Genomic DNA, 25,476 nt, shown 5'->3' on the forward strand with positions numbered 1-25,476 from the left:
TTATTTATTTTTTTTTTATAATTCTCATCATTCGAAAATTTTAAACTTATTTAACAAATAAATTTTGTGCAAATAGAATTGCAATTGGCTAGAACAATATTTCAATTATGTGATTATTTGGGCTGATAGAGGGGTTGAACTCTGTCTTGCCCGATCCTAAAATTGCAATCTTTTTCTCGCTTCTCATAGTATCAATCTGCGAGTTTCCATCTAAGATTTGCCCTTCAAATTTAACAATTCTATTTCTCTCTCTTACAGAGAGTTCCTCTGTGCAAGTTCCTCGATTTTCGCGCCTCTGGAAAGCTACAAAAGCGGCCATGGAAGCCCAGCAAAGTGGAACTGCAGTCGATAACACAGGGAGCTGATATGCACCCATGAAGCTCTTGTTTGTGGAGATGGGTGTTTTTAATCTTCCCTTTTCTCATGAACTACAGATACCCATTAAATGATTTCCTTATGTTGGTTATTCGAGTTGGTTAAATTATGACAATCTGGTTAATTCTTTGCTGGTCTGAAATTGTATGCTCCAGCCGATATATTACAGCTGCAGCAAAGTGAGCATACAGGGATGCCATCTCTTCCTAGTTCGATTCCTGCATTTCGCAGAGGTTTGTCAATTGACAATGCTATTTAAGTTTCAGTTTCTTCCGTTTATCAAAAGACATTTGATTGTTCACTTTGTTTCTGATTAATTCAAGCTAAACTTCTTGTAAATTCCAGCACATAAAGTTCTCACCTGTTTTGCTAATATAGCATACCCATCTGTGGCTGTCAGTTGTTTAATTGGTCCTACAAGTTCATCTAAATTCGTAGGATCACTTGAAGGAAATTCACGTATGGTAATATGTTCTTTGTATCTTAGAAATCAATTTTCACTTGGTAATGTGCGTTAGATACCATGGACCTATGGTCTTTATGAATCCTTCAAACTCTAGAACTTTGGCTTTTGTTTCTTTTCAGCTTCATTTGATGCCTTCTTCATGACAATTGTCTCACTTTCTGTAACAAGGTACAAACTGATGCAGAGTTATGCACTGGGTGTCATTTGACCAAATGAAACTACAAATCAAACTTGGAGTTCCTCATTCTCTCCAGCAATCATTCAACATTTAAAGGGTGAAGTCTTGTCTTTCCTTAGTAAGTACAATTGTACAAAGCCTAATTGGATGCATAAAATTATGTTATTGTCACATGCTTCTTTAGCTCTCTCCTCTCTCTGGAATGGAATCCATTTCTTTTTCAGGAAAAAGAAAATCTAGCTTTGTAGCGCTGTAGACAAAGCCAACTCGGTTAAGGGTAACTCGGTTGGTCTTGACTTCTCAGAAGTCCAGAAAAAATGTTAACCAAACAGACAAGATTTTATCACTTTTGAGAAGACTAGTTGAGACATCGTTTCTGTATCCCTACTCTTCTTTCCATAATATGCGGGTACGAGAACTCTTACAAACCATTTCAGGTGGTGGGAGAAAGAAGGATTCAATAACTCTTCTGCCTAACGTTACAACTTACAGTGGAAAAGGCTTTTTAAGTATTAAAAGAGTAGTGACATTCCATTGAACAGGAATGTGAAAGTCATCAGTACAACTCCAATGATAATTGAATAGAACTGAAGATTAAGTTTAATCCCCACAAGAAGCCATCTGATTCCCAATTCCACCTATCTGTTCATCACTTTAGAGCAATTATTAGGATGAGGAAAATCAATTACTTTGCAATTGATGTCTGTGCTCCTTATTGTCATCCTAATCTGAAATTTCTACACCTCCATAAATATACAAATGTTATAGAAAAAGATAAAAAAAACTGAACCGATCTTTGAGTCTTGACCTTCACTTCACATGATGAGAGCTGCATACAGGAGTTGATTCCAAGTATCAGGCAATCCAGGAAGGCACCAGTGGCTGCAGTCTGTTCCAGAGCCTTCACCACTATAAGTGGAAGGATGGGCATCTTTTCTTAATTGTGAGAGTGTTGTTATGTCTAGTAGATAAACAGGCTTCTTAATTGAACTTAACACCTTGTTCAACACTGCAGCAGCTGGAGGAGCACCACCTGGATAACTAGAACCTGACAGTGGCTCTGCTTCTCCATAGCAATTCTTCTTTGGCTGCTTCCAATCCCTGCCCCTGGATTTATACAACACAATTCAATCTTTATTATTTGCTGGTCTTTTTTTGTGTTTTTATCAATTGAGTCATTCACTTACTCATAATGGGTTGGAGAAATCCCTTGGAAGAAGACTTTGGTTTTGGAAGCATCAACATTAAGATAAACCCATTTTGCCCATGTTGACATCCCTCTATAAAATGCCTCTAAACGATTCATGTCCTTGTACATTTTTGATCCATCACTCACATAGTCCCATCTACATTGCCCAACGTAGATATGTAAGATCTCGAGTTCAAGTCTTGGTCAAAATCAAATAAACTAAGAAATAACAAATAGAAATGAGACTGAGATTAGACGGTACGGTTGAGATTTTCCAGTGTGAGTCCACCAATGCCAGGAGTTGAAGATGAGCAAATCCATCCCTTTCCATGCTTTACCAGCTTCAATGGAGTTGAGCTTTAGTACTCTTCCAACTCTTTCTCGAACTATGTCAACCAAGTATGGTGTTCTGTACATGGACAGAGTTACTCCATAGTCCTGCACCACCACAGTTTTTTGTTCATGGAACTACGACACGTACAAAATTGCCCATTTATATTTATTATTCATTTTTTCAAATTTTAAATTACTCAAACTATAAATTTTATATAAATAATAATAATAATAATTAGATTGACTAAAAAAAATATTTAAATCAAAGTGTATGGGGAGCTAAGAGCTGAGTAGGAGAGGGAGCACGGTGTCCTAATTCCAAAGGTAATAATGAATGTGATTAGAGAAATATAAATTTAATAACTTTAAACCAACAACTATAAACGGTCACATATCAAACAAAATCTACAGGCTGGCATTCTCTTCATCACAGTTGTCAACTGCAAATTGCTCATGGGTTGACCCTTTTAAGATTTGGGTGTCCCCTAATAATTTTTTTTTTAAATTTAATTATTATCATTTTTTTTCAACATGCAATACTTTACATTAAAAGTCTAAAATAGGATAAGCATACTTACACTTGACCACAATGGTCCATTAAAACAAGAAAAGAGAAAATAATCTCACCTAATTGCAATTTTTCCCCCTCTCTCCGCCCTCTTATTTTATTTAATTAAATTAAATTTTTTATAATTGTAAAAATATATATATACGAAAAATTAGACGATAGGAGAATAGCTCTGACAAGAGAAGATTTTATTTGATTGGAATTGGTGAAGTAATCATTTCCTTTTTTTTTGTTTTGGGCCATTCTTCAATTGGTTGCTTCAAAGATTAGTTGTGGAATTGAATTCCCTGAGCCTCTTTTCACAGCTTTTACTGTTTCTTTAATTATGGGAGAGCTAAAAAAAAGGAAGCATCAGAATTCTTCTACCACTTGATGGATTTCATTAAAATTTAGATAAAAAGCAGCCATGAAAATGGAGAACAGTACCTTGTTTTTTTCACAAAAGCAATAACCCATGAATAATTGAACCGTAAAATATTTTATATACTATAAAAGAGGAGGGGACAAAAGGACAAAGATGCAGGTAGCTGTACTGATTGAAAATGTTTTTTTATTAAAAAAAAAGAGCTAAACTCACCTCAAAGGTCACAGAATGAAGTGAATCTTGCTTCAAAGAGGTGGTCTTGGCATGTGGCACCGACGCATGAATCATGCAGGACAACGATTCCCACATGTTCAGACTCAGTGAGTCACCCACAAACATTATCTTCTTTCCTCTCCACCTCCTCAAGAAATCCACACCATTAAACCTGTACCCTCCATCCAAAATTAATTAATTCCAATCTTTATTTAAAAAAAAAAAAAAACTTCTTTCTTCAATTGATAGGGAAAGAGTCCAATCCAAAGAAAAAAAAATTCTCAACACATCAAAACTTCAGATGTCTATTTATTATTCCATAAATAGATAACTCTTAGCTGTGTATGGGTTGATATAAAATAAAATAATTTTAATATTATCTATTTGGCGTGAAAGTACCTGGGTAAGTTGCAGGAATCAGGTCGCCAAGAGTACTTGAGATAGTGAGTATCAGGTCTGCCATATTTTTGGCAATCAAACTCAGCATCAATGAAGGGACAATGTGAAGAATCATAAAGAGGATAAGAAGCATCAACCACCCATTTCCCTTCAAACAAATTGCAAACACTCACTTGCTTTTTCCCTCTCAATAATCTGCTCACATTGTAGTAGTGTTGCTGTGCTTCTGCTTCCTCCAACAGAAACACAGCCATAACTTGAAAAATAAAAGAAACCCAGAAATGACATCTCATACCCATCTGGGATTTTTGAGTCTAAGTTGAATGTTGAAGATGCACAGAGGCTGGCTCGTGAATGGGATTTATATAATGCAGGTGGAGTTGAGCTGTGGTGGGTTCACATGGTTGTGAGAAAGAAGAGCTCTGTTTTTTCTTTCTTCTTTTTTTTTTTTTTTTGGATGTATGTTTTTTAATTGATTATCTGACATGAGGTGGAAATTATCTTGGGTGGATGATTGATTTTGAAGCAGAGCAACGTGGAAGGTTTTGGCGTTGAAATTCTACATTTTGGGATTTTCTGAAAAGTTTATTTTGCTTTCCATTGGTCTGCATATGATCACGGCCTCAATATTTATGTATTTGCACATGGCTTAATTTAACCGTGTGTTGAGTTAAAATATAAATATTTAATTTTTAATTGGAAAAATTACTTTTTAGTCCCTGAGGTTTAACGTAATTAATACTTCTGTCTCTCTATTTTGGCGACCTAACACTTAAATCCCTCACTTTCTCTTCCGTCCAAATTCGTAGTCTTTCCATCCAAAATAGCCGTTTGGGATACATGAATTGACAAAATTAACCCTCACTAATCCAAATCCAAATGCCTCTTCTTCTTTTTCTTCTTCTTCTTCTTCTTCTTATTCTTCTTCCTACCCTTTCTGCAACTTCTTCTTCTTCTTCTTCCTACCCTTTTTGCAATTTCTTCTTCTTTTTCTTCTTCTTTCTTCTTATTCTTCTTCCTACTCTTTCTTCTTATTCTTCTTCCTACCCTTTCTGTAACTTCTTCTTCTTCTTTCTTCTTCTTCTTCTTCTTTCTTCTTCTTCTTCTTTTTCTTCTTTCTTCTTCTTCTTCTTCTTCTTCTTCTTCTTCTTCTTCTTCTTCTTCTTCCTACCCTTTCTGCAACTTCTTCTTCTTCTTCTTCTTATTTCTTGTTCTTCTTCTTTTTCTTTTTCCTACCCTTTCTGCAACTTCTTCTTCTTCTTCTTCTTCTTCTTCTTCTTCTTCTTCTTCCTACCCTTTCTGCAACTTATTCTTCTTCTTCTTCTTCTTTCTGAATAAAAGTAACTGGAGAAAATATGAAAGAGAAAAAAAATAGGGATTTCACATTGAGAGATGAGTATTTTTGGAAAAAATTATCACCTCTTACCTTTGACTCTTTGACCAAACGGTTTAAATGGACGGAAGGACTATGAATTTGGACGGAAGAGAAAGTGAGGGACTTAAGTGTTGGGTCGCCAAAATAAAGGGATAGAAGTGTTAATTACGTTAAACCTCAGGGACTAAAAAGTAATTTTCTCTTTTTAATTTAATGAATAATAAATTTATTTTCACAAAATTGAGTTTATAGTAAATGCATTTATTTGTCATTTATGTGAACAGATAAGGCAATTATTAACATAAAAGAGAATACTGAGTCATTTAGCCCCTAAAAAAAAGACAAAATTTAGCACAAAGACATAAAAAGAGCTACAAAGGCAGCATTTAAATGTGATATGACCATTTTATAAAAATTAAATTCAATTTAATATACCCAATAATTTAAAATAAAAAATAAATAAATTAGTTATTTCATATTGGTTTGAGGCAGCTATATTTAATATTAAACATAAATTTCAAACTTCATATGTTTGTGTCCAGATAAAGAAGGTAAGCAAGGCCGCCACTGGCTGTTTCTCTCTGAAGAGTGGAGAGATGAGAGGCAGTGAGCCATCAGCGGCCTGCATGCTTCTGCTCTGCATTCCAAGTTTTGGATTTTATATTTATTATTATTATTGTTATCTCTCCTTCTTTTTCTCATAAAAGCTTACGCTTTTTTAATGCAAATTGCAGAGGGCAGCTTCAAGAAGCAAGAACCCCACCGCCTAATCGGTTCACTCTGGCACTGGGTCTGGGACATTCTCTGTGGAAGCAATAGGACCCACTGGGTCCGCCATTGCTCTACCCGTCCCTGTTCTGGTCCCACCACTACCTGCTGTGAAATTGGTGAATCGGCTACAAGAGCCATACCCATGACTCTCTTTTTAACAAAACAAAAAAATTTTTTTTGTTAATTTGTGAACATTTCAAAGGTCTTTCACGAAGGCTGTTGTCTTGCTTTTTGTGTAAATTCAAGTATGACCCATGTAAAATCTTGATGCAATATTGGGCAATGCTTCTGTTTTCCGAGTAATCATGTCATATGTATATATAGAATCAATACATCAACTTGCTATAAATGGCCTTTTTTTTTCTTTTTTAATAGGAAGCTTGAAATTCAATTAAAACATTTGAAAATTTTGAACCATCCAATTCTATTTACAAACCAAAAGATCAGGAAATCTTTCCTCTTCCTGGAAAATTAAGATACCTAATCCTAATCCCTTCTAAATAATGGTATCTCAAGATTTTAAAAAATTGGTGAAAACGACTCTAACTAGTGGGTTGGAAACCTCTCTAAGCCACCATGAACACAGCTCATATATTTTTAATGCCATTAGAGATGGTGGTCTCCAGTGCCGGCCTTAGGCTAAATTAACAATCTCAAAAAGGCGATATTTAAATATCTGCTAATTGATCCCATGGAAACAATAAGCATCTTTACTCACTTTATTGATGAAAATATTATATAATTATTGATTCCTTGAAGTTAAACTTTGCTTAAGCATAATTATAGTTTGAGCTTTTGGATAATAGACTTGCCAATTACATAAAGCCTCGTCTAATTTGAGCTTTGCCATTGGTTCAGCTCGCTTTTGAGCCAAAATTAGTAATTTTTAATTTTGATGATTTGAATTTAATTAAATTTTAATATTAAAATTTTAATTATTTAATTATTATTATATTATATATTAATATAATATTACTGTTTAATGGTAAAGAGGTAGGGTTTTGGATGAGTGAGTATATTTAGTCCGAATAGTTTATATCTTTCTCTTTTATTTTTTTTTATTCTCTAATCACGCATAACTAACACACTACTACGGTGCCGCCATCTGTCGCTATTACACAAAAATTTATGTACGGGCGTATCTGTCTATCCACCATCGTCAGGTGGCCATTTCATTTTCTTTCGGTACTCATGTTGATAGAATCATGGTATAACTGGACTTGCTCTCCTATTTCTCATCACATCAGATGAGCTGGGTTTCTTTTTGATGAGTTCAGACCCGGATCAGATCAACCTATTTCAACTGTGAATTGAGTTGTATGCTAATAGGCCAGTTTGCGTAATAAACTCTAATAGGTCTTGGGTCCGACTCTCCTATAAGGGTTCGACGCGGTCTGGATATCAATAATCCCGACTCTGATAGATTTTAGATTTGATTTTTCTGTAAGAATTCGACTGCGATCTGAGCGTCACTAACCCAACGATCATCAGATCAGATCTAACCAAAAAGCAATTAAAAGGAGTAAGAAGTGGGAAGGATGTTGAAATGGGCATCCTCCACAATAATGGGCACATGGTGTTTTCGCATTTACTTGGAAGGTGATGTTTTTGGAGAGTTTCACAATTATACAAGCAAACTTGTTTTTATATTAAGGAATCTAATCCTTATCTGGCTAAAACTGGACCATAAAAAAAACATGCTTTAAAAAAATGATGTGAAAATCTCATTCATGATAACAATTTTACGGCTATTAAAAACGAAATATAGTGCATTTCCATTATTTTTTTAGGTGATAATTTTTAATTTGATTCCCTATTTAATTTAAATAAGGTACTATTTATTTTAATTATACAAAATTTTAAAAAATAAAAATTCACATGACTAAAAAATTGAGACCCAGTAGGATATCATGATTTTAAAACTAAACTTTCTGAGCTGATTTATTCAAAAAATCTCACCAATTAACTAAAGAAAAGATATGCAGAGGTGCGCTACGGTTACGCAAGTGGGTGAAGGCCCACTTAAATGGCAGTTTCCCAAGTTGCGTATTACTTTGCCTTTTCAGAAACTTGTTCCCACAGTTACGTTTTTGCATCTAATTTCACCTCAATCTCACAACATCTATTTTATATTATTTTCAAAAATTGTGGCCAGCATGCACCAATGGGCCTATTGGGCCTTGTCCAATTGCCTCAGAGTTGGGCCCATTCGTTTATGCACTACCGAATGGAAGGTGGCCACTAGCCACAGCCTTGCGACTTGCGAGGATAACGAGACACTGAAGCAGAAAGAACCGAGAGACAGTTTCCGAGTCAGAGATAAGAATGGCAGCTTCATTATCGACGGTTTCATGTACATCGCCACCGTGGGTATCAGCTCGAAGTGTACAAACTTCTCGCTGCCCTTCAGCTTCGCTTTCTTTCTTCTCCCGTTCAAGACCAAGAAGCAATTTCTCAATGAATGTGATCAGCAACTCTACAGCTCGCTCTGGACTTCTTCACTGCTCCTTTCTCTCTTCTTCTCTCTCAGTCCCTTCTTCCTTCTCAGGTAGCTGAACCCATCTCGAATTATGCTTCAATTGTTGTTATTTTTATGATATTCTGTTATGGGCGTCCTCGGTTGTTGTTATTTGTGTTTAAATTACTTCAATATAATGATTATCCTATGGGTTTGCGGTCTCTGATTTGAGTGGGTGTCTCCCTTCTCTTACATTTTACTTTTAAGAGCTAAAATGGAGCTGTAAAAATTTTTATTCGGGAACTTGAATGATGATTGGAAACTTTACTTGAACATTGCTTCTGGAATGGTTTTGGTTAGCATAGAAGGGTAATTGTAATTTTGTGGGATAATAATTGAAGTAAATTTTGGTTCTTTTCACTAAAATCTTAATTTTGAATTGCTAAACAAGAAACTTAGGATAGGCAGATGTTGGAAGAATAATTTAGAACTCACTATTACTATTGTGCTTGCGGCATTCTAATACATAACATTATAATTTCATTAATTTTAAGAAGGTATACAGGCATTTAATGTTTATGATTCCTTTTTCTGTAGCATATGTTGAGGCATTGCTCAAAAGTATGGTAGAGCATATACTACTGTACTTCTGTTACCTGTACAGCATTCTCCTTGTATAGAAGAACAAATATGTTGAATAACATGACATTAAGATTTCGTTTGCAATCATTTGCACTGCTAACTGCGTAAGGTATGAATCACTTGTTTATGGAGTCCAAGTTTCTGCTGTTTCATAAGAAGGTTGTCATGCACTGTACTAGCTGCATAAGTTTAATCCATTTCAGAGCTTAGTTTAGCATGCTTAATAGTGGCAGAAGAATTGGATTGAAAAACTTGAGGAGTTAAAATTCCATTGCTTACACTTAGGTGACTCACTGTTTTGCAGGTTTATCTTTGGGGTTGGATTTGAATTCTGACAATGGGGTCAGAAAGGGAAGAGGCTATGGCCTTGTGGTCAGAGCTGGAAAGGCTGCTCTTTGTCAAACCAAGAGGAACAGGTCTCGAAAGTCTCTGGCTCGGACTCATGGCTTTCGTCGACGGATGAGAACCACTAGTGGAAGGGCAATATTGAAACGCCGACGTGCCAAGGGGCGACGGGTCCTTTGCACCAAATCCAACCCTAATTCTGGAAAACGTCATCTTTAAATTAGTCTCGTAGATTCATTTGGTGAAGTTTAATGGTACGTACTGATTGTTTTTGTATCAAGTAACTTTGCAGGCTTGTATTCAAAGATATTTTCCATTGAGGAACCCTTTGTAGATTAAGTCTTGCTTTCTCTGTCTTGATCTATTTCTGTTCTCATTTTATTTACAATGTTTCTAGTTTTCACTGGTTCGGTCTGAAATGTACAATGTCATTTCTTCAGATAATCTGAAATGGTCTTTAGGTTCAGCTTCTTTTCATTTCTGTTGTCTCATCCATAACATGTTTTTCCAAAAGTGTTTTTGAGTGTTTAAGGCCTTCGATGGAAATGGAGTAGGTTCAAACTAGACAATTTAAGAGCAAAGGACATGCAGAGAAACAAATAACATTTGAAGGCAGATGACTAAAAGTTGTTTTGGAGTTATTTTTGTTTGTCCCTGATTCATCCATGGCCGTGGCCCCTAGCATGTCTTTGATTGACCTCAAGTTTAACTCAAACAGAGGTGTGCTGGTCTAATTTTTGTTTAAGAGGAATAATTAATTATTTTATTAGTTTATAAGGGACTAAAACCATTTTATTAGAACAAATGTTTTATTCATTCTGAATGGAGAATTATTCATTCTGAGCATACGGTACCAAGATTCAAATAGAAAATTCCAAACCAACAATGTATTTGTTAGTTCCATATGAGAAGCCTTATGATATTTGCAACATCGTTTTATCAAGTCTTCAACTCTTTACATACTGTGAGCAAGTGCAATACATGAGTTTACAGAATGAAATGGTAGCACTCTATATAGCGTATATGTTTGGAGAATTTGATTTTTAATGTACAGCAATTATACTTTGCTGCCATTTATGCAGTTGGATAGGAAGGCTCCATGGCTATTCCACAAAGGCCTTCCTTAGCATCAATGTCTCTTTCCATTCTTATGTATCCATCCTCACCCCAAGAAGTTCCCCATGAGTTCTTCACCAGCCAATACTTTGTACCATCATCACTTGTCCCATACCCCACTGCAGTAACACCATGGTCTAATTCAGTTCCGCATTCTCCTGTAAAGATCCCATTTGAGTAGAACTGGAAGGCAGATCCACCGGCATCAATGGCAACGGAAACTGGATGGTTAGCTACTGCCTTCTTTAGTGCCTCTTCGCTATTGGCCGGCACATCTTCATAACCAGTAATTTTGGCTGCATGATTAGATGCCTTCCCTGTGTTGCAAGTGTCATCCTGTCCTTTGTAGGGGTAATTGGCTTCAGTAGTTAGGCCTCCATTTTTTATTATGAATTCAAATGCATCATCCATAAGCCCACCTTCGCAGCCTTGATCTTCACCATTTGTGTCACAATCAACTAGTTCTTGCTCTGAAAGAGAGATCAACTTCCCTGTTGAAAGCTTTGTAATCCCTTCCATGGCTGCCACAGCAGAAAAGGCCCAGCAACATCCTACAACATATTTTAGACAAGTTAGTAAACAAATCTTAAAGATGTACGAGGTATATAAAATAAGCTAATGTGCCTTACCACATTGGCCTTGGTCCTTGATGGGGGTAACGGCTCCTTTATTCCTCCAATCAATGGAGGTTGGCACTGCAGTGACATTTTCATACCTAAAAGAAGATGTTGATGATTTAAGAATGGCAGACCTTTTGTATCCATTTCTAGAAGCTCTGAACTCTTCATTAGCTAGGTCTGCAAATTCATTGATGTCTAGCTTGTAAGGCTTATTCCCAGCATTGTTGAAGGATTCAATGAATTTCACATTCTCCTCGAATATATTAAAACGTCTTTCCTTCTCTGCGTTGTCTTTATAAACACGTCCATACTTAGCCATCCACATTTCATGCTTCTCAGTCATGGACGCATCCTTGAGCGAGCGTGACGAGGTTTGAGATGTCCAGATTCCCACTAACAAAATTGCCACAAAAATTGGTTTGTTTTCGAGAATTGCAGGCATTCTGCCAAGTGAATATGATGTTGCTGTTCAGGATAGTGAGCAATGTGTTTGGCACACCAGTCCTTTGAGAACTAAAGGTATTTATACTAGTGCAGCGATATTTCTACAGGATCTCTTCCAAATAAAATTCCCATATTACCTGGTGAATCCGGCAAGTTGTGTATGATATGGACAACGCAAGTTCCATTTCTTGACGTTGCTTCTGCCTATGAGCTCCACCTTCACCTTCTAGGTTAACTAGTTTTCATATTGTTGTGAGAAATTGTATTTGCTGTATATGGTGAGTTGATTAGTCCAATTATTAAGCTGAATCCTTATTTGGTCTGTTAGGCGTTAGTGCAAGTGCTTGCAATTTTCCTTTGTACTGTATTAGTAATTTGGTCGACAAACTGAGTATATCTCAGAAAAAGTTATTTGCAGGGAATCAGGAGTTCATCATCAATTTACTAATCCGTCTCAAGTGAGTGAAAGGAAGAACAGAATCATAATGGAAATGAGCAGATGTTTGTTAATTGAAAATAAGTTCCCAAAAAAATTATATGATCATCCGGCTCAATTGGGACTTGAACTCAAATGTTTGTTTTGGAGTTCCCTAATTCATTCATGGCCATGGCCTTTAGCATGTCTTGGATTGACCTCAAATTTAACTCTAACATTGGTGTCCTACATTTTATCTCTTTGACTTGTGCTGGTGCAATTTTCTTTTAAGAAGAATAAATAATTAATTTATTAGTTTCTAAGTGACTAAAACCATTTTACTATTAGAAATGTTTTATTCATTCTGAATAGACAATTGTTCATTCTGAGAATTCAGTACCAAGATTCAACAGAAAATCCCAAACCCATAATGTTTTGTTAAGTCTATATGAGAAGCCTAATATGATATTGACATCATCGTTTCATTAAGTCTTAACTCTTTATCTTGCATTCTTAATTTCTTACCCTGTAATCAACCCCATTACTTTGGCCAACATATTGGTCTCAACAGTTTATGAGTTGACCCTTCAATCAAAAGAAAAAGCGAAAAAATAAACATAGGGAACCAGACACAGCAACTATCAGTAATTTGTAGTTTAAATTTTTATGATTGGCATGCAACTTTGATCCTTGGCCTTGGAGTATATGAATAGAAGTAAGAGTGAAAGAAGGTGTCGTCACCCATTTCATTACCAAAATAAACCTTTACATACATACACACTGCAAGCAAGTGGAATACATGAGCTTACAGAACAAAATAGTAAAAACCCCAATAGCCTATATTTTTGGAGAATTAGATTTTTAAGATCCAGCTATTTATGGTTTGTTGCCATTTATGCAGTTGGATATGAAGGCTCCATGGCTATTCCACAAAGGCCTTCCTTAGCATCAATGTCTCTTTCCATTCTTATGTATCCATCCTCACCCCAAGAACTTCCCCATGAGTTCTTCACTAACCAATACTTTTTACCATCATCACTTGTCCCATACCCCACTGCAGTAACACCATGGTCTAGTTCAGTTCCACAGTCTCCTGTAAACACCCCATTTGAGTAGAATTGGAAGGCAGATCCACTGGCATCAATGGCAACAGAAACTGGATGGTTGGCTACTGCCTTCTTTAGTGCCTCTTCGCTATTGGCAGGCACATCTTCATAACCAGCAATTTTAGCTGCATGATTAGATGCCTTTCCTGTGTTGCAAGTGCCATCCTCTCCTTTGTAAGGGTAATTGGCTTCAGTAGTTAGGCCTCCATTTTGTATTATGAATTCAAATGCATCATCCATAAGGCCACCTTCGCACCCTTGATCTTCACCATTTGTATCACAATCAACTAATTCTTGCTCTGAAAGAGAGATCAACTTCCCTGTTGAAAGCTTTGTAATCCCTTCCATGGCTGCCACAGCAGAAAATGCCCAGCAACATCCTACAACATATTTTAGACAAGTTAGTTTAAAATAATATATTAAAGATGTAAGAGGTAATAAAAAATGAGCTAGTGTGTCTTACCACATTGGCCTTGGTCCTTGATGGGAGTAACAGCTCCTTTATTCCTCCAATCAATGGAGGTTGGCACTGCAGTGACATTTTCATATCTAAAAGAAGATGTTGTTAATGATTTAAGAACGGAAGACCTTTTGTATCTATTTCTAGAGGCTCTGAACTCTTTATTAGTCAGGTCTGCAAATTCATTGATGTCCAGCTTGTAAGGCTTATTCGCAGCATTGTTGAAGGACTCGATGAACTTCACATTCTCGCTGAATATATTAAAGCGTCTCTCCATCTCTGCGCTGTCTTTATAAACACGTCCATATTTAGCCATCCACATTTCATGCTTCTCAGTCATGGTTGCATCCTTGAGTGAGCGTGACGAGGCTTGAGATGTCCAGATTCCCACTAACAAAATCGCCACAAAAATTAGTTTGTTTTCAAGAATTGCAGCCATTATCCGATGCGAATATGATATTGCTGTTCAGGATGGTGATTAATGTGTTTTGGCACACCAGTCCTCTGAGAACTAAAGGTATTTATACTTGTGCAGCAACCTTTCTACAGGATTTCTTCCAAATTGCATTCTCATATTACCTGGTGAATCCGGCAAGTTGTGTATGATATGGACAACCAAAGTTCAGTTTCTTGACGTTGCTTCTTTCATATTAATTACCTACTGTTTGTATTGTTGTGAGAAATTTTATTTGCTGTATACGGTGCGTTGATTAGTCCAATTATCGAGCTGAATTCTTATTTGGTCTGTTGAGCATTGGTGCAAGTGCTTACTTTTCTTTTTTTTTGTATTGTATGATTAATTTGGTTCAGACGGTGGATAAGCTGCAAATGGAACAGGGGAAGTATGTATATACCTGTCAATCAAACTCTGGCATACTAAACATTTTATTAATAATAGACCTGCTGCAACGGAAGATCAACATGTTTATGATATGTGTTAGCTTGAAAAGCACGAAAAAAAAAATTTATTCCAATTAGCAAGGCCTGGAGGGCCATTGAAAAGCTGCAATTAGTTGTTTGTGGACCTATGAGTATTGATGATTATTCATGGTTCTCGTGGGTTCATTTCTTAAAGCAACAATATGAAGTACCTGGTATTTCTTTCAATTTAAGTGTATGGTTAAAAATCAATCCAATTGCAGCATTAAGACTGAGACTCAGGTCAGATAATGGTACTAAGTATGTCTCAGAAAATTTTGAAGTTATTTGCAGGGAATTAGGAATTCATTGTCAACTTACTAATCCTTGTATTCCTCAATAAACTGGAGTGAGTAAGAGGAAGAACATAATCATAATGGAAATATGCTCCCCATAAAATTATATGTGGCGGAATTCATTTAACTAATCATTCGGCTTTATTGGGACTTAATATTTTGATGTATCCAGCATTTAGTCTGTTTGACTTATGCTGGTGCAATTCTTTTAAGACAAATAATTAATTAATTTATTAGTTTCTAAGGGATTGGCAGAAATGTTTTATTCATTCTAAGCATTCAGTACCAAGATTAATCGAAACCCACTCAGAATTCTATTTTAGAAAACTAATGTGATATGGAAACATCATTGTATTATGTCTCAACTCTCTGACTTAGTTTACTGTGAACAGTAACCATAATTCCTAGGATTTCTTACATAGCCCTCAGCATTTCTTACAAAGCCAAGCATGATCATAAACCTATTTGCTATTTTTACTTAGAAGTTTATGATTGGCGCCTTGGAGTGTAAGTGTAGAAGTAAGATTGAAAGAAGGAATCACCACCAATTTCCTTACCAAAGTAAGCCTTTATATACATACAAGCTGAAAGCAAGTGCAATACATGATTTTACAGAATAATACTCCAAATAGCTTATACTTATGCAGAATAGAATCTTAAGGTCCAGAAATTTATACTTTGCTGCCATTTTTATGCAGTTGGATATGAAGGCTCCATGGCTATTCCACAAAGGCCTTCCTTAGCATCAATGTCTCTTTCCATTCTTATGTATCCATCCTCACCCCAAGAACTTCCCCATGAGTTCTTCACTAGCCAATATTTTGTACCATCATCACTTGTCCCGTACCCCACTGCAGTAACCCCATGGTCTAATTCAGTTCCACAGTCTCCTGTAAACACCCCGTTTGAGTAGAATTGGAAAGCAGATCCACTGGCATCAATGGCAACAGAAACTGGATGGTTGGCTACTGCCTTCTTCAGTGCCTCTTCGCTATTGGCAGGCACATCTTCATACCCAGTAATTTTAGCTGCATGATTAGATGCCTTCCCTGTGTTGCAAGTGCCATCCTCTCCTTTGTAAGGGTAATTGGCTTCAGTAGTTAGGCCTCCATTTTGTATTATGAATTCAAATGCATCATCCATAAGTCCACCTTCACAACCTTGATCTTCACCATTTGTGTCACAATCAACTAGTTCTTGCTCTGAAAGAGAGATCAACTTCCCTGTTGAAAGCTTTGTTATGCCTTCCATGGCTGCCACAGCAGAAAATGCCCAGCAACATCCTACAACATATTTTAGACAAGTTAGTAAACAAAATATTAAAAATGTACAAGGTTATATGAAATAAGCTAATGTGCTTTTACCACATTGGCCTTGGTCCTTGATGGGAGTAACAGCTCCTTTATTCCTCCAATCAATGGAGGTTGGCACTGCAGTGACATTTTCATATCTAAAAGAAGATGTTGTTAATGATTTAAGAACGGAAGACCTTTTGTATCCATTTCTAGAGGCTCTGAACTCTTTATTAGTTAGGTCTGCAAATTCATTGATGTCCAGCTTGTAAGGCTTATTCGCAGCATTGTTGAAGGACTCGATGAACTTCACATTCTCGCTGAATATATTAAAGCGTCTCTCCATCTCTGCACTGTCTTTATAAACACGTCCATATTTAGCCATCCACATTTCGTGCTTCTCAGTCATGGTTGCATCCTTGAGCGAACGTGACCAAGCTTGAGATGCCCAGATTCCCACTAACAAAATTGCCACAAAAATTAGTTTGCTTTCACGAATTGCAGCCATTCTGCCAAGTGAATATAATATTGCTGTTCAAGATGGTGAGTAATGCGTTTGGCACACAAGTCCTTTGAGAAATAAAGGTATTTATACTTGTGCAGTAAACTTTCTACAGGATTTCCGATTTCTTCCAAGTCGAATTCCCATATTGCTTGGTGAATCCGGCAAGTTGTGCAAGACATGGACAACCAAAGATCGGTTTCTTGACGTTGTTTCTTCCTATGAGCTTCGCCTCTATTTCACCTAGTGTTTGTTTTGTTGCATATGATGAGTTGATTAATCTAATTATTAAGCTGAATTCTTATTTGGTCTGTTAGGCGTCGGGGCGAGTCTTTTGTATTGTATGAGTAAATTTGGTTCACACGGGGGAGCAGCCGCGAATGGAATACCGGAAATATATATCAGAAACCGGCAGAAATTGACCAGCACGAGTGATTAAAATAAATTGTTTACGAACAAGAAATTTTTATTGAAGTTATTATACAATTAATCAGGCATCTAAGTGATCCCACATATTATGAAAAAACACATCAGTTAATTTCTTTTTCTTTTTTATTTTTTTGTTTATGCTCAGGTAGGGTAGTACTAGGGCCAGGAGTTCTTCAGGAATGCTATCAATTATTTAAATGATCCTGCTCCAAAAGGAACCCTAATTCCAAAAACATGCATGAAAGACCAAGAAAATCAACGTTCTCCTCCAAATTACACCCCAAAAAAAAAAAAAATCCTGATCAAATTCTGCAGATTTTCTCAGCTGCAGAAGTATTTAATTTAATTTATTATCCCTTCACTGTGGTGGTCTCATTGCTCCAAAGCATCTGAAACAGAATCTAGGCCGCCTTTATTTGACTGCTTGGGATGACAAAACCACTTGAAGTAGAAGAACTCACCATTGGAAGAGTCATCTAGATAATCTCCCAATCAGATTCAAAAAATTCATGATTTGATTTTGTATCACTAAATGATACTGAAACTTCCCTTTTCTGTTTACAAGATCCCAAATCTGGATTCCTATACAAGGCAGCATGCTGATCATGATCCTGCTTTCCTGCGGCCGTCCATTTTGTTGCGAAAGACTTTAACTTTTTCTTGAACGAAAAGAAAATAGAAACGTCAGAGTTGAGAGTTCCCTAATTATGGAAATGGACTTCTTCCTAAACTTGGACACAGCACAGTAATTCTTAAAATGCTTATCTTGATTGGGGTACATTCTCGTAAAATTCAAGCAAACAATAGAATGAGAAAGAGAGCTTTGTAACTTGCAAGACCTGTCTTCCAACATCATGAGAAAGAGAAACATAAAAAAGTTCACCATTGTCTACTATGACGCAACTTTCATCAAGGTTCATCTTATGAGATGAAGCCTTATTGGTAATATCATCAATGGAGTTGTCGGATGTTCCTGCAGCAATGTGGAAAGATATACTTTATATTACTAGTGAAACCTTCTTCTATCGCAATATACATTACATAAATAGTCTAGCAGCCTAAATTAGGGTGCTTTCCTTCTTATGATCAGTTCAGCAACTTTCCATCACCTGCATTATGTTTCTTTTAATATTAGACTTCTCTCCCTCCCTACAAATTGAACTGAAAAATCGAATATTTTCAAAAAACAAAATTGAAACCAAATCATAACACTGAAAAACCTAACAAAAAAAAACTGAATTCAATCGGTTCAGTTCAGCTTTTCACTTAAAACTAATTTATGCTCAGCCCTAGCAAGAAATCCAATTCTATGTAACAAGCAGCCATATTCAGGATACATAAGCTGAAAAGAGTTGAAAACCATTGCCCATTGGAGAATTTAAATAACATTCATAGGGAGAAAAGATGAGTTTGAATTTGGCATTATCATCAGACCACTCAAACTCATGTAGAGAAGGCCAGCCAACTCAAACATTAACAGAAGCGAAAAGTTAGAATGAATTGGAGATATATCAAAATGATGAAATACTCACCAACTGATTCAGTCGAGGCACCACCAGAAGAAAAGTTTCCATAGTAGACCTTGCTTCCACAGGAATGTAACATTTTAACAGAACCTGAAGGTGGCACAAGTGCAGGTACTATTTTTACACACGAGTTGCTCTCCAGCAGTTCATTTGAGGCTGGTGACAATACTGCCAAACTTGGATCTTTGTTGTCTAGGATAACAATATCAGACTTCTCAAGGTTAAATTGCATTTCTTCAGAATGATTTTCAGTAATCCCAGCATTAAAGGTTTCCTCCAAAGACAGATCATATTGTGAGACCTTATAATATTTCCCAAGACAGGAATAGACCTCACTCACAGTGCAAGCTTCTTTTTCTAAGTGGTCTCCATCAATATAAACCTCATCAATGTTTTGTACTAAAGAAGAGTCATATGCTGAACCATCTGCTGTATCTAAAGAAGACTCTGGGATCACCTCTTGCAGAAGATCAGAGTGAAGCTGCTTCACATTAGTACCAATCATCTGCAGACAATCGGAATGGAGTTCTGGTAGTGAGATGCTTATGCTGTTGTCAATTTGTTGCTTTACTGTTGATAATGTATATGAATGTTTCACATGCACCAAGCTTTTAGTTTTTCTTCGATGAATTGAAAAACTTTATACATTAGTTTCTCAAAATAGAAATCCGTAAGAAAATCACACACCCAGTTTTTCAGATAGAGAAACCAAGCTCAAATATTCAACAAGAGTACAACGTTCATAAATATATTAATGATAAACCATTTCTCACCAAATCACAAAAAGATTTTTTTCAAAACGGCATTAACTGACATCCTAAAGAGGTTAATGGCAGAAAATAAAAATACCTGCCGCATGATATCATCTACCTCTAAAAACATAGCTTCAAGAGTGTGGAATATGCTTCCAACCCAGGCTATACCTTTACCTTCGTTATCCATATCTGCCCTTTGGAAGCAGAATCAACCAGTTATTTTTTCTTCAACTCCTACTCAGAAGGAAGAAAACAGCTGCAGTCAGATTATTAAATAGTATCAGGTTATGAACCAGCTAGAAAGAATATAAGCACCTAAAACAGATACAACCTGGGAAGATTTGAATAACACAAATGACATGTTTGAATTTCTAAACATTGAAACAATTGCTGGTAGTGCGTTCAATAAATGAACAAGAACAAGATTTTAAAAAAAAATTTCAATAAGGTTTTGAACGAATGATGCAACTATTTTGACATCAAAATTGAAAATTTAGACTCCTGCAGCACTGCACTTTTTTTGCGAATCTGTTTTGGTAACAGTTGTTAACATATAAAAAATAGAACCCGTTGTTAAGATAATGACACGTATACATGTGATTGAAGGGTCATACAAGTATTTCCATCTAGTGGAACCAGACAGATAATATGTAAAATATAGGATCCGCTAAAATCATAATATGTAAAATATAGGATCCGCTAATATCATAACTCGTGTATATATCATTCAAAAGGGTCATACAAATCTTTCCATCTGGTGGGACCGAGTAGTAGGACGACCCGACCTATTGAGTATACAAAATCAAACCACAGACACCCTGAGTTTATCAAAAACCAGAGAGGACGGGCAGACCTCTTCAAAACTCATATTATAACGAGACTTTAAATGTAAACATGGCTGATCTTAGTGATCGGAGAACTAACCTCTATGTAAGTCGGTTAAACCGAGCATGACCTGATGAAATCAGAATAGCCAGCTTCATATTTATTGTCATGTTGTCCATCATTAACATGTCGCCCAACACACTTGCATAAAAGTATTTCTGCCCATGGAAACATGGCACCGGGGCCATAAGCGATCACATATATATATATATATATATATATATATATCACGGCACTAATCCAATGGAGGGACCATCTTCTTCTTCTCTAAGGAAAAAATCCTCTCTCTCTTCGGCACACAGAGAAACCCTAAATCTCATCCTCTCTCTGGAGAACTTTCTCTTCTTTTCTATTTTATTTCTCTCAACACTTTAAGTCCTAAATTTGACTTGAGTGTCGAAGCGTTTTCACCGGAGCTCTCCCGGTGGACCCATGATCTTTTTCACCTATTTTGCAGACTCTTTCCTCAAGATCGGCCATCGAGGGACCCGTATGAAATCTCCAAAGCATCCACCCCTCATCGGTACGATCGACCCATTGAGTAAGGCCTGTATTCGCATTTGGCCATCCTGCTGGATCTCTCGCATTATCAACCATCAACAGTTAGAGAACTTGATAAAGAAAGCATTAAACTAAAGGGCAGACAAGTAGATCCTGCAAAGGGTGCCAACTAATGGTGATGGTCCTAATGAATATGTTAAGCTGTTTTTGAAAGAGGAGATCTATGACTAACCTTATTTGCAGTCCAATGCTCTTCCTAACATTTAGATCCCAAAATTAAACCAATTAAATCCACTGAGCCATAGAAAATGCACAATGATGTCCAATATTGAGGTTAAATGAGTTGATACACAATCATGGCTGATAGTGGCAACAGTCTTAAACTATAGATGATTACAGTAAGAAACATGTACATGGCTAATTATTAACAATAAAAAAGAAAGTAATCGGAATTGTTAAAAATGTATATAATTCAGGGAACCCATTACCAGGACCAACTTCAGCTATCACAAATCGTAACCAATTGAAAGGGGAAATGAACATTGCATCCATATTTTGACAAATATACGAAGTAACATAAGTTCTGAACTTCCCCCAAGTTCTCCAAGCAACCAGTCAGAGATAATCAACACCCATAAAAGAAGGATACAATAGAAGAAAAAAAAATCATAAAACTTATATGATAAAGGCCTTCTTTTTGGGGAATAGAGAAAAATGGAAAGAGAGATAAAAACATAGCAACCCAGGAGAGAGAAAACAAAATTTTGATGACGATCAGGCAAAACCACTTCAGAGTCATACTCATAATAATTTAGCAGAACGCAGCAACAAAAACAAGCTTTAAAGATGTATGCAAGTTGAGTAAAGAGCTAAATAAATTATGAATAAATCTAATCACTTACGGTTTTTTGAAGTTGATTAAGCAGAGATTAAATCGCAAATAAAGAGGGAATTAAAAAAAAAAAGGAGGAAAGAAAGTAGCCTTTGCCTCACCTAGCAACAAATTCATATAAAATATCAAATAATCAACATCTTAATACCTTGTATTATTTTTAGTTTTTGAAAAATTATATATTCGTTTCGGATACTATCTTTAGAAAGGTTTCATGTTAATTTTTTCTTATATTATTCATATGAATTTACAAATGGTTTTTCATTATAGCCTTTGAAATCTGATTCCTTTGATCGTAGCAAAATTGTAAGAGGTAAAACAATTCCAACCGAGAATTACATTGATAACTTCAATTTAGATCAATTTTTTTTCTTATGATCGATCACTTAAATTGCTATTGGCTCGGTTGTTCTTGCAGAATTTTTCACTTATGATTGCACTATTTGGTTCCTCAATTTCGATTTTTTACTTATTACCATTGCAGCTAGTTTACCAATAAATTGGGACATTTTAATATCAACTCCTATTGTCAACTGCTGCAAGTGATTTAACCAAACCGAATATGGAACCAATTTAGTGGATATTTCATTAATTTAATTATAATTTGATTAATTATCATATTGTAGTTATTCAAAATGGAGCAGATGATCTGCATACACTTATTCTGAGCAGAAAATAAAAGCATTCCCAAGGTAATTCCAGGCAATTAAAAATACAAACAGTTAGAATTTATCCCTAATAGCCAAACCGGTTCCGATTGAATCCATAGAATCAAGAATGAAGCATGCTTTGCACTGAGAGTGTCGGATCCGAGGTGCTGTCCATCAAACCCAGTCAGGCTCATGTCAGGTTAAGGCAGCTGAACCTACCATCAGGCTAATGCACGCGTAAGAATTATCCTTTTCTTTAAACAACTCCTTTGGATCATGAACCTAGTTCCATCTCATATTCAACTTCTTTAGATCATAAACCTAGTTCCATCTCATATTCATCGCCGAAAATAATCCCCACCAAAAAAAAAAACAATATCAATCTCTGTCCGACTCAAAATGCTGTAGAAATTTAAAATTTTCTAATATACGCGATAAAATCTCTATCAGGTGCTGCTACGGGACAGCTCCTCTACCACATCTAAAAGAGAGGTAGAGAAGACTATTAACCCACCAAGCAACCTCTTCCCTTTTCTCTGCCCCTCTCTCCGGTTGAGATTTTCTCTCAACATTCCTTCTCTTCTCTTCCCTATCTATCTAAACCAAATTTTCTCTCACTATTTTTCCTCTTTTCCCAACTCATCCAATACATACTCTTCTCTCCTTAGTATTTCTTCTCTCCTTAATATTTTTCTTTCTTCCCAATCATCTCAACAAAAATTTCTTAAACATAATATTTTTCTTCTAAATTTTCTGTCCTCAACATTTTCTATCCACCCTCAAACTCTTTCAAATTAATCTACTTTTATCTCTTTCTAACCCTATCAATCAAATTCTCACCTTTAAATTTTTCTCCTAAACCCTCTCAAATTAATTTGTTATATTTATTTTATATCATCCAATTAATTTGTTATATTTATTTTATATCATCCAATAATTTATGGGCGGAGTTAAAATTTTCTAACTGAAAAATGTATATTTTATATTAAATTTTTATTTATGAAATTTAGATAAATAAAAATTTATTAATAAAAAGAATTTATGTTTCATAATTTTCTACATTTTCGATATGATATTAGTGGATCCATGAAATTTGTGGTTGTTTTTTAAGTAAGACATTAAATATTATTTATAAAAGTATGTTATATTTTATTATTTTTTGTATTTAATTGATAAGATAATTATGTTGTTGAAAAAAATTATTATTTGTATGTAAATTAGTAGTAAAAAATGCATGATTTATTTAAAATTATAAAAAGTAATATAATAAACCGTAAAAAAATATTAGAACAAAAGTTGTAGGAATTAAAATAGTATAAAATTAGGAAAAATTTATAAATATAGAAGTTGTTGTGAATATTTTAAGTAGGAAAAATATTAGGAGATTGAGGAAAAAATTATCTAGTTAAATTTATTTTATTAAAAAAATTAAAATATTATTTAGTGGTGAAATAAATTTATATTATTCATAATTGATCTGAAAATTTAGTTATTTTAAAAATTTAATATATATATATATATATATATGGGGTTGGACAAAAATTATAGGAATTAATATAGTATAGAAGTGAAAAAAATTTATAAATACAAAAATTGTTGTGAATATTTTGTGTAGAAAAAATATTAGGAGATGGGAAAATTTATTTAGTTAAATTTATTTTATTAAAAAAAATAAAATATTGTTTAGTGGTGAAATAAATTTATATTATTTATAATTAATCTGAAAATTTAGTTATTTAAAAAATTTAATATATATAGGGTGTTGGGACAAAAATTGTAGAGATTAAAATAGTATAAAAGTAGGAAAAACTTATAAATATAGAAGTTGTTATTTTGTGGAGAAAAAATATTAGGAGATGGAAAAAAATATTTAATTAAATTTATTTTATTAAAAAACTAAATTATTGTTTAGTGGTGAAATAAATTTATATTATTCATAATTAATATGAAATTTTAGTTATTTTAAAATTTTAATATATATAGGGTGTAGAGATAAAAATTGTAAGAATTAAAATAGTATAAAAGTAGGAAAAATTTATAAATATAGAAGTTGTTGTGAATATTTTGTGTAGGAAAAATATTAAAAGATGGAAAAAATATTAAGTTAAATTTATTTTATTAAAAAAAATTAAAGTATTGTTTAGTGGTGAAATAAATTTATATTATTCATAATTAATTTAAAATTTTAGTTATTTTAAAAATTTAATATATATAGGGTGTTAGACAAAAATTGAGTGATTAAAATAGTATAAAAGTAAAAAAAAAAAATTTATAAATATTAAAGTTGTTGTAAATATTTGGTGTAGGAAAAATATTAGGATATGGAAAAAAATGTTTAGTTAAATTTATTTTATTAAAAAAATTAAAAATGGTGAAATAAATTTATATTATTCATAATTATTTTGTAAATTTAGTTATTTAAAAAATTTAATATATATGGGGTGTTGGGACAAAAATTGTAGGAATTAAAATTGTATAAAAGTAGAAAAAAATTTATAAATATAGAAGTTTGTTATGAACATTTTGTATAGGAAAAATATTAGGAGATAGAAAAAAAAATATTCTGTTAAATTTATTTTATTAAAAAATTAAAGTATTATTTAGTTGGTGAAATAAATTTATATTATTTATAATTAACCTGAAAATTTAGTTATTTTAAAATTTTAATATATACAGGGCGTTTGGAATAAAAATTAAAGAAATTAAAATAATATAAAAATAGAAAAAATTATAAATATAAAAGCTATTATGAATATTTTATGTAGGAAAAATATTAGGAAATAGAAAAAAAAATATTTGGTTAAATTTATTTTATTAATTAAAGTATTGTTTAGTGGTGAAATAAATTTATATTATTTATAATTAATATGAAAATTTAGTTATTTTAAAAATTTAATATATAGGGTGTTGGAATAAAAATTTTAGGGATTAAAATAATATAAAAGTAGAAAAAATTTATAAATATAGAAGTCGTAAATATTTTGTGTAGAAAA

General features: G+C 34.3%; 6 protein-coding genes across 9 annotated transcripts; 1 reads left to right on the forward strand and 5 right to left on the reverse strand.

The window, feature by feature from the left end:
* Positions 1-1,508: 1,508 nt before the first annotated feature.
* Positions 1,509-4,678, reverse strand: LOC110605322 (protein trichome birefringence-like 38). Its single transcript, XM_021743813.2, has 5 exons — positions 4,086-4,678; positions 3,687-3,858; positions 2,471-2,646; positions 2,207-2,365; positions 1,509-2,126 (listed from the first exon to the last, which is right to left on the reverse strand). Exons 1-5 carry the CDS (start codon positions 4,382-4,384, stop codon positions 1,835-1,837), a joined length of 1,098 nt encoding a protein of 365 aa, XP_021599505.1. The 5' UTR covers positions 4,385-4,678; the 3' UTR covers positions 1,509-1,834.
* Positions 4,679-8,465: 3,787 nt separating this feature from the next.
* Positions 8,466-10,153, forward strand: LOC110605323 (50S ribosomal protein L34, chloroplastic). The gene is made up of 2 exons (XM_021743814.2): positions 8,466-8,779; positions 9,636-10,153. The coding sequence occupies exons 1-2, from the start codon at positions 8,557-8,559 to the stop codon at positions 9,893-9,895; spliced, it is 483 nt and encodes a 160-aa protein (XP_021599506.1). The 5' UTR covers positions 8,466-8,556; the 3' UTR covers positions 9,896-10,153.
* A 417-nt stretch (positions 10,154-10,570) lies between these two features.
* LOC110605324 (senescence-specific cysteine protease SAG39) lies at positions 10,571-11,908 on the reverse strand. The gene is made up of 2 exons (XM_021743816.2): positions 11,422-11,908; positions 10,571-11,343 (listed from the first exon to the last, which is right to left on the reverse strand). Exons 1-2 carry the CDS (start codon positions 11,852-11,854, stop codon positions 10,751-10,753), a joined length of 1,026 nt encoding a protein of 341 aa, XP_021599508.1. The 5' UTR covers positions 11,855-11,908; the 3' UTR covers positions 10,571-10,750.
* A 1,084-nt stretch (positions 11,909-12,992) lies between these two features.
* On the reverse strand, positions 12,993-14,315 carry LOC110605651 (senescence-specific cysteine protease SAG39). Its single transcript, XM_021744286.2, has 2 exons — positions 13,841-14,315; positions 12,993-13,757 (listed from the first exon to the last, which is right to left on the reverse strand). Exons 1-2 carry the CDS (start codon positions 14,274-14,276, stop codon positions 13,165-13,167), a joined length of 1,029 nt encoding a protein of 342 aa, XP_021599978.1. The 5' UTR covers positions 14,277-14,315; the 3' UTR covers positions 12,993-13,164.
* A 1,151-nt stretch (positions 14,316-15,466) lies between these two features.
* Positions 15,467-17,159, reverse strand: LOC122721178 (senescence-specific cysteine protease SAG39-like). Its single transcript, XM_043952325.1, has 2 exons — positions 16,416-17,159; positions 15,467-16,334 (listed from the first exon to the last, which is right to left on the reverse strand). The coding sequence occupies exons 1-2, from the start codon at positions 16,849-16,851 to the stop codon at positions 15,742-15,744; spliced, it is 1,029 nt and encodes a 342-aa protein (XP_043808260.1). The 5' UTR covers positions 16,852-17,159; the 3' UTR covers positions 15,467-15,741.
* A 216-nt stretch (positions 17,160-17,375) lies between these two features.
* Positions 17,376-21,712, reverse strand: LOC110605006. Of its 4 annotated transcripts, none has more exons than XM_043952326.1 (4): positions 20,480-21,712; positions 19,730-19,789; positions 18,807-19,305; positions 17,376-18,247 (listed from the first exon to the last, which is right to left on the reverse strand). In XM_043952326.1, exons 3-4 carry the CDS (start codon positions 19,303-19,305, stop codon positions 18,036-18,038), a joined length of 711 nt encoding a protein of 236 aa, XP_043808261.1. In that variant the 5' UTR covers positions 19,730-19,789; positions 20,480-21,712; the 3' UTR covers positions 17,376-18,035. The 4 variants fall into 4 exon arrangements, with proteins under 4 accessions (XP_043808261.1, XP_043808262.1, XP_021598987.2 ...); XM_043952327.1 differs by having other exon boundaries at positions 19,730-19,811; XM_021743295.2 differs by having other exon boundaries at positions 19,650-19,789; positions 20,480-21,711.
* Between the last annotated feature and the right edge of the window lie 3,764 nt (positions 21,713-25,476).

The sequence above is a fragment of the Manihot esculenta genome, chromosome 17, assembly GCF_001659605.2.
Source record: "Manihot esculenta cultivar AM560-2 chromosome 17, M.esculenta_v8, whole genome shotgun sequence".
In the NCBI taxonomy this organism is placed as follows: domain Eukaryota; kingdom Viridiplantae; phylum Streptophyta; class Magnoliopsida; order Malpighiales; family Euphorbiaceae; genus Manihot; species Manihot esculenta.